We start from the raw sequence: 11,809 nt of genomic DNA, 5'->3' as shown, positions 1-11,809 counted from the left end.
TGCTGAGAAGTCCGCAGCTTAAAAATAAACTCATCTTAATTTTTATAAGGAGTTATCTTACTTTTCTTATTAAGTCTTTTATGAAGAGAAAATGAGTTTTTCTATAGATTAATCTTGGATGCCCGTCACACCAGAGTTTTGTTTTATGCCAACCAAAATAGGATTTTGCACCGGGCTGGTTTGGAGCTTCTATGCCAGTGTGACGGCCATACGTCGTGCGGTGGTTGGGTCGGTGCGAAGTGTGGTCTGTATTCACAAAAGGGAAACACATACACGGGTGAGGAGGGAGTTTTGATTTTGATATGCTGTGATGCAGTACAAGAGTTTATTATGGTCTGATGTGTCAAAACAGTATTGACTGCCGTTAAATTCACAATATAGGAATTTTCGTTCCAAAGAGTAATCGTTTTGAAAAATGTTAGTTTGTCCTCTTACTTTATCCGTTCAATTGGACCGTTTGTGTATTTATTTATTTAATAATTAAAAAATTAATTTTTAATGTATTAATATTTTTTTTAAAAAAATATTTAAATATATTAAAAAAATACTAAAAAAGTGAGAAAAAAAAACCAAAATAGCCTAGCGGTCAAATAGAGTAGTGCTACTTAAACAGCAGAGTAGCACCGCTCAATTGTTTTTTTTTATTATTATTATTATTATAAATCATGTTATGTTTTATTTATGAATTAATCATTTAATTTCACCTCAATAAATGTTAGGAGAACGATGATAAATAAAAATTTTCACCCCGAAAATCAAGTAATTTATAAGTTACTTGTGTAATATCAAGTAACGCTTCTTAATTTTATCCATTTTTTCTGTCAAAAAGAGGTAACCAACCTCCGTATATTTCGGTTGCGTGTATGTGGATGTCTCATTACATGACCCACTGTTTCCACCACCTTCCTCCCCGGTGATCTTCATGTGACTGCTCCCTTCCTTTCTGGGATCATCAATTTAAACAAAAATTGTTCTCTCTCTCTCTCTCTCTCTCTCTCTCTCTCTCTCTCTCTCTCTCTCTCTCTCTCTCTCTCTATATCTATATATATATATATACATACAGGTACTGATCCTGATTTGCCTATTTCATCCAAACACATTGATCTTCATTAATCTTTCACTTTACGAACAACACACATTCTTTCCAGTACTAGGAATGTCGACAATTATGATAATTTCGATGTCTTTCATTTTCTTCCTTCATGTTCTTCCTGCAGCTATGATCCAGAGTCTGCCATTGGCACCAGCTTTGTATGTTTTTGGAGATTCCTTGTTCGATAGCGGCAATAACAATTTGTTGCCCACCGTTGCCAAGGCAGATTACCTCCCCTATGGTATCAACTTTGCCAAAGGAGTTACTGGAAGATTCACCAATGGCAAAACAATTGCAGATTTTATAGGTATTCTAGTACATCTCTGTGACTTTAGAGAGAGAGAGAGAGAGAGAGAGAGAATGAAACGTTCGTTCTGGTTATAAATATCACTGTTCAAGGCATTTGACAAACTCTTTTTTTTTTATCTTCCCTTGCCTTTTAGCTGAGTTTCTAGGGCTACCTTATTCTCCACCATTCATGAGTATACGGAGAACAACACCACTGACAGGTTTGAACTATGCTTCTGGGTCCTGTGGCATTCTTCCTGAAACTGGAAACCTATATGTACGTAAGAGATTATTACTGATCATTTGTTGTCTTGTCACACACTTTCTTATATGCTTATGTTTGATTATTCGTCATATTTTAAGATCACCCTCATGCAAGCTTTATCATTAATCCATGATGATGGTTGTTTGCAGGGAAAATGCTTGAATTTAAATGAACAGATAAATCTGTTCGAGAGGACGGTCAAGTCAGGATTAGAAAGGCATGCATGCATGCAATATTTCAACATGAGCTCGAATGAGCTCTCAGATTACTTGTCTAAGTCCATATTTATATTCTCTGTGGGAAGCAATGACTACCTCAATAACTACCTTGAACCTAACGTGTACGATACAAGCAAGCGTTACCCTCCTCAACCCTTCGCTCAGTTCCTCGTGGATACACTCGGCAAGGTTTTTCAAGTAATTATCTTTTTATCTCTCAGCACTTAAAAAAGAGATACTTACGTAAAAAAGTTAAATTCATCTCAATTTATTTTATACATTTCAATTTAAAAAGTTAAACATATATTAATTTAAAGAAGTTAAACTCATCTTAATGAGGCTCCCAAAATATTAATATTCACAATTTAATTCAACCCATCTCAACATATAAATACATTAGTTTAGTTTAACCAGCAGGGCAAAGCGGTTTTTGTATTGCTAGGGAGTGATATTTTTTTTAAAAAAAATAAAATATCTACAAGCCGATCGATCGCCTTGTACGTACGTACGTAATTTTGAGTTTGCTGGCTTCCTAGTACTATACTTTATCAAATCATAATTTTGGTGCCATTTTTTTTTTTGAAAGATTTTACGTTTTAGCATCAGACTAATTAATTAATTACCATATATATATATATATCCTGTCCTATATATATAATATCTTTCACATGTAAAAAAAAAAAAAAAATCTTTCAGTTTCACCTAATTATTTTCCGTGCATATATATATATATATATATATATATATGTTCCCGGCCGCGCGCAGAGATTATATAATTTAGGAGGCAGGAAGATAATCATGTTTGAAATCGGCCCCATTGGATGCATCCCATCAATTACAAGGAAAAAGAAGCACAACGCCGGGCAATGTGTGGAAGAAACAAATCAGATTGTGTCATTTTTTAATCAGAGACTCCCAGCGTTTCTCAACAATCTTACATCCACTCTCCATGGCTCCACCTTTATCCTTGCCCAAGCTAATTTTCTTGGCTATGATGCAATCATAAATCCTTCTAAATATGGTAACACACACTCTCTCTCTTATTAACATATAAAGGTTTTGTAACGCTCTCTTTCCCTTGATCTTCTTTTAATAGTTATTTTGGTTCAAATAAATAACACGTATATACAGGCTTAGAGGACTCGAACTCCCCATGTTGTACTACGTGGGCAAATGGGACTTCTGGGTGCATTCCATTTATAACTCCCTGCCTTCATGCCTATAAAAACTTCTTTTGGGATGCCTTTCATCTTACAGAAGCCGCGTATTCTCTCATAGCAACACGATGCTTCAATGACTCAATTTGCTCCCCATTCAACATCAAGGAGCTCGTGCGAATGTAAAGTACTGCGTGTACACATTTTATGATATATATATATATATATATATAAATCACGTCAGCAATATTGTTGCTAGCTAGCTATAGATAAGTTGATCAGAGATGGCCTTTACAAGAACGTAAATTTTAGTAAAATTAAAGGAATTTTATGTATGAATGTGATAGCTAGCTAGTAATTCAGTTGCTGCGCGCATGTTATACTTGACCCACCCCCGACGACATGATACTAGTTTGACCGATGGGCAGGAATTAATGTGATATTATATATAATGATCATCATGTTATGCCAGGAAAACTTACAAATCGAGGCGGGAATGTCTTAATTATGATCATCATGTCATGCCAGGAAACTTACAAATCGATCGTTGAAATCACATTCTTTTTTTTTAATGGAATATCGTATAAAAGTCGAAACTAGGCTATAGCTGGCTGGGTAGCTAGGAATATTTAACTCCTCTTTTAATAATTGAATTAGTGTTACAAGATTAAGTATGACTCGTGTGTGTGATCGATTCATATATGGGAGAGGAAAAAAAATGGAACTTTAATTAATTAGGAGGAGAATTGATTAATGACGGTGATTCTATTAATTCATATAATTTGGATTCAAAACTAGTATATATATATATATATATAGTTTTAGTCTTTTAGAGCTGATCACCATGAAACTACTACACTAAAAATAAACATGATTAAATTAATACCATTATTATATTAATATAATATATATATCACTTCACAAAACTAGCTAGTGATCATCTACCAATTAAAAGGCTTAAGCAGCACACTTGATGTACGTACGTACAGCACTTTTATATGTGTCCTACTTAATTCTGACTTGTCTGAGAAACAAAAAACATTACTACTACTACTGCGAGCTAGCTTAAGCCCTTTTGATCCATCAAAAAACAAAAAACAAAATAAAGATAAAAGATGGTACCTATATAACTACGTCTTGGGCAAAATTGTGTGCCTAATTAAACCTGTCGATCTGCATAGAGCGCGTTTAATTTCCATTTTACTTAATGCCGCCAAGGGTCGTGATTGTTTGTGGGTGGCTTACGTCGAGCCATTTTCCCATAATCCTTGTGCATCAGGTTCACAATCTCTTTGGTTGCCTCAAGAAGTCTCTGGGTTTCATCTCTGATCTGCAGAGAAGTATCATATATTTCTTGATGATCAGAGACTGTTTTGTAAGACCTCGAGGAACTCCCCAAGCTGGCAGCTTTGTTTGACACTGCCTTGGAGTCTCGATAGTACTGCTGATCTCGGTTCGTGTTTGGAAATTGGGCTGGCTTGATAGTACTCCTAGGAATTCCCAAGCTAGCAGACTTCGATGACTTTGGCCTTAGCATGTTCATATTATTCTGGTCATGTGAACGTGCATGAAATAAATTAAATAACGCCATAAGAGTGAAATACTAAACTCGGATTATAAACATATATATGATAACTGCATGCTAGCTGTTTAGCGAATTAATATATATAACATGTTCATAATTTGCAAGACCATAGCTAGCTAGGTTTATTAATAAAAGAAATGCAGATCCAAAAAAGTGGAGTACAGTTTGGGTTTTTTGCATTGACTGCAACGTACGTGCACAAGTTTTGCTTTTCTTCATATTAGCTGGAATAAATGTTTCTACGGAATATAAGTGATGAAAGAGAGAGAGAGACAGGAAGAGACCTGATCATTCAGTTTATCTTGTGAAAGACCACCAGGAGAATTATCTGAAGCGTTACTGTCCTGATCTCCTGCATGCATTCAGACAACAAATATTCATAACGAACGAGGAAGTTTCGCCTTATCTCCCGCAATCATCAATAGATTGTAAAGAATAAAGTAGTGTTTCGTGACCTCAACAAAGACCTTTGCAAGCATCGAAACAAAACATCATAATTTTTCGATTACATACAAGTATTACACTCCATGATACATATATTTTCATCAGGACCGGACTAAATATTTAAGACAAAGCAAGGAAGCGTAAAATTAAAGTTTTGATGCTTTTCAATTATGTTTTGGAGGGTGGCGTTTCGGCCCATGATAATCAGCTGTGAAAGCCACAAAGCCAGATGCTTTGTGCTTCTTAGGAGCAATATCACTTTTACCCCACAATTTACATTTTACTTTGAAATCGGCCCCCTTCAGTACTTCAATGTCAAGTATTCCATCAGAATGGGTTGCACCTGAAATCTCTGAAGTCCGTCCATTCAGTCCATGATCTTCTCTCTCGATCTCTTCACTCAACAGTACTTTTTGCACTGCCATTAATTTCCTTCCTCCATGCCATATTTTGCCCAAACCATCAGCAGCATTAACACCATCATGAGGAAGTACTCCCTGTTCACACTTTTATGCCTCAGTTAATCAAATTTCACGAAAGATAATACGTATTCCGCTTTTAAAATTCATGGAATAAGAAACCTAATATCTCTCCAAAAAATAAAAGCAGATGATCTACTTGTAATTAATTAAATAACAAGCCTTGCCTTTGGAACCGCAACATTATTTTCCTTTGCTGCAAAGTACCCTTGATCCTCTCCTACACGCAGATGGAGGTTCATAAAACTCATAACACAACCCATCTCAAAACTGTTGTAGTTTTGCTAAAATTGAACAAAAATATTAATGGAGAAGAAATGTTCTCTAGCTACGTACCTTGTTGAGCATATGCAGAAGACTCGCTAAGGACAGGCATAACAAAGAGAAGCACCAGTACGAAGCTTGTAAACCTTAAGTGAACCATATTTGAGTAATTTCTTTCCTTCTATTGGGTATGCTTGTTGTTCAACAACACAGAGAGAGGAAACTTGGAGAAGATGGCCGTGTAGGTTTTATAGAGATTTCAAAGTCAAGTCAAACCTAACTAGGGTTCCGACACCAGGTCGCGCAAAATAGAACTCCTAGGTATATGCAACAACCTGGGGAATCTCAAAGCTAACAAATAAATAAATTGGCACACACCTAGATAATTAATGAGAGAGAGAGAGAGAGAGAGAGAGGGAGAGAGGGAGAGAAAAAAACAACGTTCTTAGCTTCAAAAGTTTGAACGTGGTTTCCGTGGTTTTTTTAAACTAAAAATAGAGAGAATTAAGAATAATAATAGTACTATATTTGGCATAAACTTGGTTTTCTTTACAGTCATTGATACCACACTCAGTTGTTATTTGATCTGTTTTTTAATCCAATATTATGTATAAAGAAAAGATATTTACAATTGTAAATTATTCTGCTGATATATATATATATATATATATATATATTTATATGATTAGGATGATTCATGCACTACGTACAAAGAAAACCGGCCGGCCTCGTTCTTTTGAGGGTCGATCGGGAGTGGTACTCCTTTTTTATTTCTGCCCACTTGTGCTGGCCAGCTACTCGATCGATGGTCCTGGTCCCAAATGCATATATATACTGGCCCGACTCTTTTTATTGGTATATATATACCCTAGCTAGCTAGCTGCATGTGTTCAAGAAAGTGATTAATATATAATTTAACAAAAAACTAAAATATTTAATAATTAGCTAGTCATGATCTCAATATATATTAATATAAGATCATGTCCTGATCCAGCTACCATAACCAATCATATCAATCGTTATATATGCTAATCTATTACTAATTTATTTGCGTAACATCGGTCTAACTAGCTGTTTATATATCCTAATTTATTTTTCTCAACCCAAGTAAGTTTTTTATTATACTAAAAAATAAACCTTTTTTGTAGTACATGTGGTATTGAATTTTGAGACTTCATATAAGATCAATTATTAATTAATATGGTAATTGTCACACTTAATTTCAAGCTCAACGTCTACTTAACTTATTTTGAATTATTTAATATTTAAACTAATCAAGTACTGCAACATATATACCATGCAACTGCTTGTTAATTATTAATAGAATCAATCCTCGCAAAGATCCGCGCGAGTCAGAGATTCGGTCCTCATGAGTACTGTTAACAATTATTAGATTAATTAATACTAGTACTAATCATGTGTAATATATTCATGATGCATGGAGTTTATAATTAGTCAATAGGTACTAAAAAATACACCTAGAATTAAAAAGTAATTTGGGATATTATAACTTAATTGATCAGATCAAGCTGTAGACGTTAATTTATAAGATCATGCTAACGAAATGTGAACAGAAGAGTACTTCTTCTAAGCTGGAAATTTCCTGACATTTTACAAGACTAGTCAACGAGTTTTTGACAGTGATATATATATATATATATATATATATATATATATATATATACCGGCCATGAAATTAAAAAAAAAAAAACTTTTGATTAATATTCCACGCTATAGATATATATATATATATATATGATCAAATATAATTCGAGAAAATATTTTAGCTACAAAAGAATTATATAAAAGTAAATCCACATATTAATGTGACTTGATGTAATACGTTAAATTATAAAGTTACTTTTATTATAAAATAGAACTAATAGATTTCATGAAATCACATTAATTTATAGATTTGTCTTGCGTAATATTCTCTTTCTGTAGCAGTTCTCATTCCATAATCTTGACTCCACATGCAACAAATTAATTAAACTAGAAATTAATCTCGTACGTACTGATTAACTGGATGGGAGGGGATCAGGGTTGTGATCATTTGGCCGGGAAGGCATAATTCCCGATCGAAGAGAGTAGTACAGGCCGGTGGCATGCATATTCATGAGCATGCATCAAATTAGGAGCCCTTGGACGATTCGCCCAAGGGCATGCAAGTGATTATGCATAGATTTACTAAATTATGTCACCCTTCGGACATTAACTTTAAAAAAAATAAAGAAAAAATAATTTATTTAAGGCCGCATATATTAAACTTAGAGCCCGAGTGTTAAAAGAGTTTAGAACACGAGGACGTGACCCCCAACCTGATGCTAGTGGTTGCTCCTTGAGAACAGGATCAACCTCAAGGTCGGTTCGACAGCTCACGGGTAAAAAAAAAACAGGGCTGAAATTAATTAACTGACAGCTCTATGATCTTTCCCTCATAAATATATATAGTTAATAATTATGTGTCAGATAATTTACATGGGTTAAGTTGATCATTTTGGAAAGTTACGACCGCTTGAAATGCCTCTTTGTAATCGTAATGGGCATTTTATGATCCTAGTAACAAAAATGTGATAAAAATATTGTTTGTTTGTTTATATATATATATATATTTCATAAAAAAAAACTATAATATATCAAAGCTAAAATACGATATCGAGTGATATAAATTTGTTAATTTAATCTTTTTTAGATTTTTTCCTGACTCTAATTAACTTATTATTTTGAGTGTTAATTATTTATCAGTAACTAGATACAATTATAGATTGTATAAATACTATGCACTAATTTAAAAAAAAAAAGAGTACAATTTATTATTTAATAATGGCCACGCAAGCCATCTGTAAGAAGCAAATAAGATAAGAACACGAGAACAGTAATGACCAAATGGACACGTGGATACAGAAAGCATGCATGCATGGCTCCATTTACCGAGAAATATATATATCAGCGTCAAAGCCATAAATAATATATATATATATATATATATATATCTTTTTTCTTAATTCTTTTGGTATGATAGAATCATAGAAGAATAGAAAAGCAAGAGAAGCTGCACGTATACTCATAAAAGGGTCTCAAAATTTGTACCCTCGTACGGGGATGAAGCTAATTTTGAGGTGTCCGGTACTGGTGAGTGGCTGGGCCGGCGTGTCGCCCCGTTGGTAAAATTTGACCGTTGATCAGTTTTCCAAGTAAAGAGAATGCGTTTCAAATACATGAGTAACTATGGACTTGTCCATGTGCAGGATGTATGATTGCTAGGCAATAGGTAGCTTCAAAAAGCTTCAATTATTGAGGAAGACTTCGGCTGCATTTTCATGCAGGTGCTTCAAAGAATTGACAAGTCAAATATTAGTCTATTTACAGATATTGCAATATCGCTATGAACTAGAAGAAATAAAATGTTATTTGAGGACAACTTTCTACCTCCATCAGTATTATTCAACCGAGCTATAGACATAAAGAGTATCAACAAACTCAAAGAAGGCATGCTAGCTCGAGACTAGCTTCTAATCAACAGGTCAACAAACTATGGGAAGTTCCACCTGCAAATTGGATCAAAATTAACTGGGACATAGCAATTAGAGAAGCAGGTAATAGAATTGGTGTGGGAGTGGCTTTTCGAGACAAATAAGGTGAAATACTGGTTACTTTGATGCAACTACTGTGTTTTTATTCACAATCTACTATAACAGAAGTAAAAGGATTAGTATATGCTGCAATTTTGTGTACAGAGCTAGGTTTACAGAATGTTGTGTTTGAAGGTGATTCAATTCAGGTTGTGAAGGCAATGAGACAACACACATAACCATGGGTTGCTAAACTGCCTAGTGCAAGATGTCAAGACCATCTTGGCTGATACAAACTGGCTTATTAAACATGTCAAGAGGGATGCAAATAGAGTGACACATCGATTGGCACAACAAGCTGTTAATTTGAGTACTGAAATGATAAATATTGATAACATCAACCCAAGTATTGGGCCTCTGGTTATAGCTAAATGTAATAGATTTGGTATAGAGACTTATGTAATGGTTGAAGGCCATAGTACTGTTTAATGCAATGAAGTACCAACTTCTCAAAAAAAAAAAAAAAAAAACATGCGTTCACATATATGAAACATTGGACAGATACATGTTTCCACTTTCAACCGAAAAGAACCCAACCACCCAACCCAATATCTCTGTACTGCCACCCCAAACCCCTGCCACATGAAACCGCTATGACCTAGCTACTTAGATCATTGCGAAAATAATATATATATATATATATAAAACAAATCAATAATGCTCTATATATCATACTTTTATATCATTTTTATCTTATTATGTAAAATACGATAATCTTATCATTCTTAGATCAACATTATTTAAACAAAAAATTATCAAAAGTTGAAAGCTAATACCATCCCACCATAGCAGAATCATGATCATGAAAGTGGGATGAGAAATATTCGGTTATGGAGCATGGTTGTTTTTTAGCTGAGGATACGTCAAATCGAAAGTTCGCCCAATTCTCGCTCAACACGACACTTAGGGGTGAAAAACAAAACATGTGAATCGGTAAAAACCAGACCGGTTACACCCATATGCACTCGAGTGAACTCAGACAATGAGTTCGCTCGATGTGCGCTCAATAGAGAATTCATTCGAGATTCGCTCGATAGACTATTTGAGCCAATGTTGGATTAGTTGTTCGCACGCAACATGCTCAACACCTGCTCAAGCGAAGAACCTTGTTTTTGCCAAATTAAGATTTTCAACGCCGTTTACTCTATATATATATATCTGTTATGTTTATGTTCATAAGGTATCAGATTGAATTGAGAAGAATAGAAATGGTGTAGAGCAATATTGTGAGAGAGAAAAAGCCCTAGAGAGAGAGTTAAGATTTGTGAGTAGAGTGAAGCTCTTGTAACTCACAGTGTAATTGTAATCTCCTTTATAATAAAATTCCCTCTCAGTTCTGTGAACGAAAGCACGTTGACAAACCACGTTAAATATTGTGTTATATGTGTGCATGCTTGATTCATGTGTTTTTGTATTTATTTCACTGTCAATCTCGTAATCATTAATGTGTATTGTGGGTGCATGTGCTAATTTTCACAACAAGAAAATGGTACACATGCGCAGAATACTAGAATTTTCCATAACAAATGTCAACTTGCCCGCGGGTATATACACACATTATCAGTAGTTATGAATGCAAGAAGCAGCATCATATACTTGAGTACTAATCGATCTGTCCTAACTTTTCGAGTTCAACTCACCATTTCTACTCTCTTTGTTTGGCAATATCAAACAGATCATCTTGTGTGAGGAAAGACATGAAGTATTAATTTGCTGTAGTCGATGCAACATTCTAAAGCTTAACTATTGCATATGGCTTTAACCCTCAACTAGTTCCAAACAGAGAGATTTTTAAGTTAAGCAACGTACGTACGTGCTTGTATCCCCATGATCAAGTACTTCATGAGTCAGTGAACAAAATATAAGTAGAAACAAATTTTAGATGGCTTTAAGGATTAATATATATATATATATATATATATATATATTTGCATTCAACTATATATGACTACCCTGAATGAGCTACGCGCAGATATTCGAGTACTATGTGATCAAGTACTTGAAGGTCTTTGTCATGCAAGCGACTTAAGCTTGAGTTTTTTTTTTTTTTTTTATAAGTAAATAGGTAGCTTTATTGAATAGAATGAAATTAGGCAATGTCTAAGGACACAGAAAGTATATAAAGTGAGACACATAATTACATTCTAGTGAACTGAAAAGAAGATAGAAATTCATAGACATTCCCACCCTTCAATACAATAGAAGAAAATCACTGTAAAACAAAGAAAATAAAAAAATTCTAAATTTCCCCCACTGCATGCTCCTTGTTATTAAAACACCTATCATTCTTTTCCGACCATAGACACCACATTAAGCAGAAAGGTAACATACGTCACGTTGTTGCCAATTGGTACTGATATGCCTCATGTTCTAGCACGCTAGTA

General features: G+C 34.3%; 1 protein-coding gene across 1 annotated transcript; it reads left to right on the top strand.

The window, feature by feature from the left end:
- The first annotated feature begins 1,094 nt into the window (after nucleotides 1-1,094).
- On the top strand, nucleotides 1,095-3,400 carry LOC121252255 (GDSL esterase/lipase 7-like). The gene is made up of 5 exons (XM_041151811.1): nucleotides 1,095-1,400; nucleotides 1,537-1,658; nucleotides 1,796-2,062; nucleotides 2,630-2,885; nucleotides 2,996-3,400. Exons 1-5 carry the CDS (start codon nucleotides 1,157-1,159, stop codon nucleotides 3,205-3,207), a joined length of 1,101 nt encoding a protein of 366 aa, XP_041007745.1. The 5' UTR covers nucleotides 1,095-1,156; the 3' UTR covers nucleotides 3,208-3,400.
- Nucleotides 3,401-11,809: the final 8,409 nt, after the last annotated feature.

This window comes from Juglans microcarpa x Juglans regia, chromosome 2S (assembly GCF_004785595.1).
Source record: "Juglans microcarpa x Juglans regia isolate MS1-56 chromosome 2S, Jm3101_v1.0, whole genome shotgun sequence".
Classification (NCBI taxonomy): domain Eukaryota; kingdom Viridiplantae; phylum Streptophyta; class Magnoliopsida; order Fagales; family Juglandaceae; genus Juglans; species Juglans microcarpa x Juglans regia.
The sequence above is the reverse complement of the archived record's forward strand: the minus strand, read 5'-3'. Positions and strand labels throughout refer to the sequence as shown.

Excerpts from the sequence above, each read along its gene's own strand:
- LOC121252255 (XM_041151811.1), top strand. The coding sequence starts at position 1,157 with ATGTCGACAATTATGATAATTTCGATGTCTTTCATTTTCTTCCTTCAT. Across the intron at positions 1,401-1,536 it reads AACAATTGCAGATTTTATAG|CTGAGTTTCTAGGGCTACCT; the intron begins GTATTCTAGTAC and ends CTTGCCTTTTAG. Across the intron at positions 2,886-2,995 it reads CATAAATCCTTCTAAATATG|GCTTAGAGGACTCGAACTCC; the intron begins GTAACACACACT and ends ACGTATATACAG.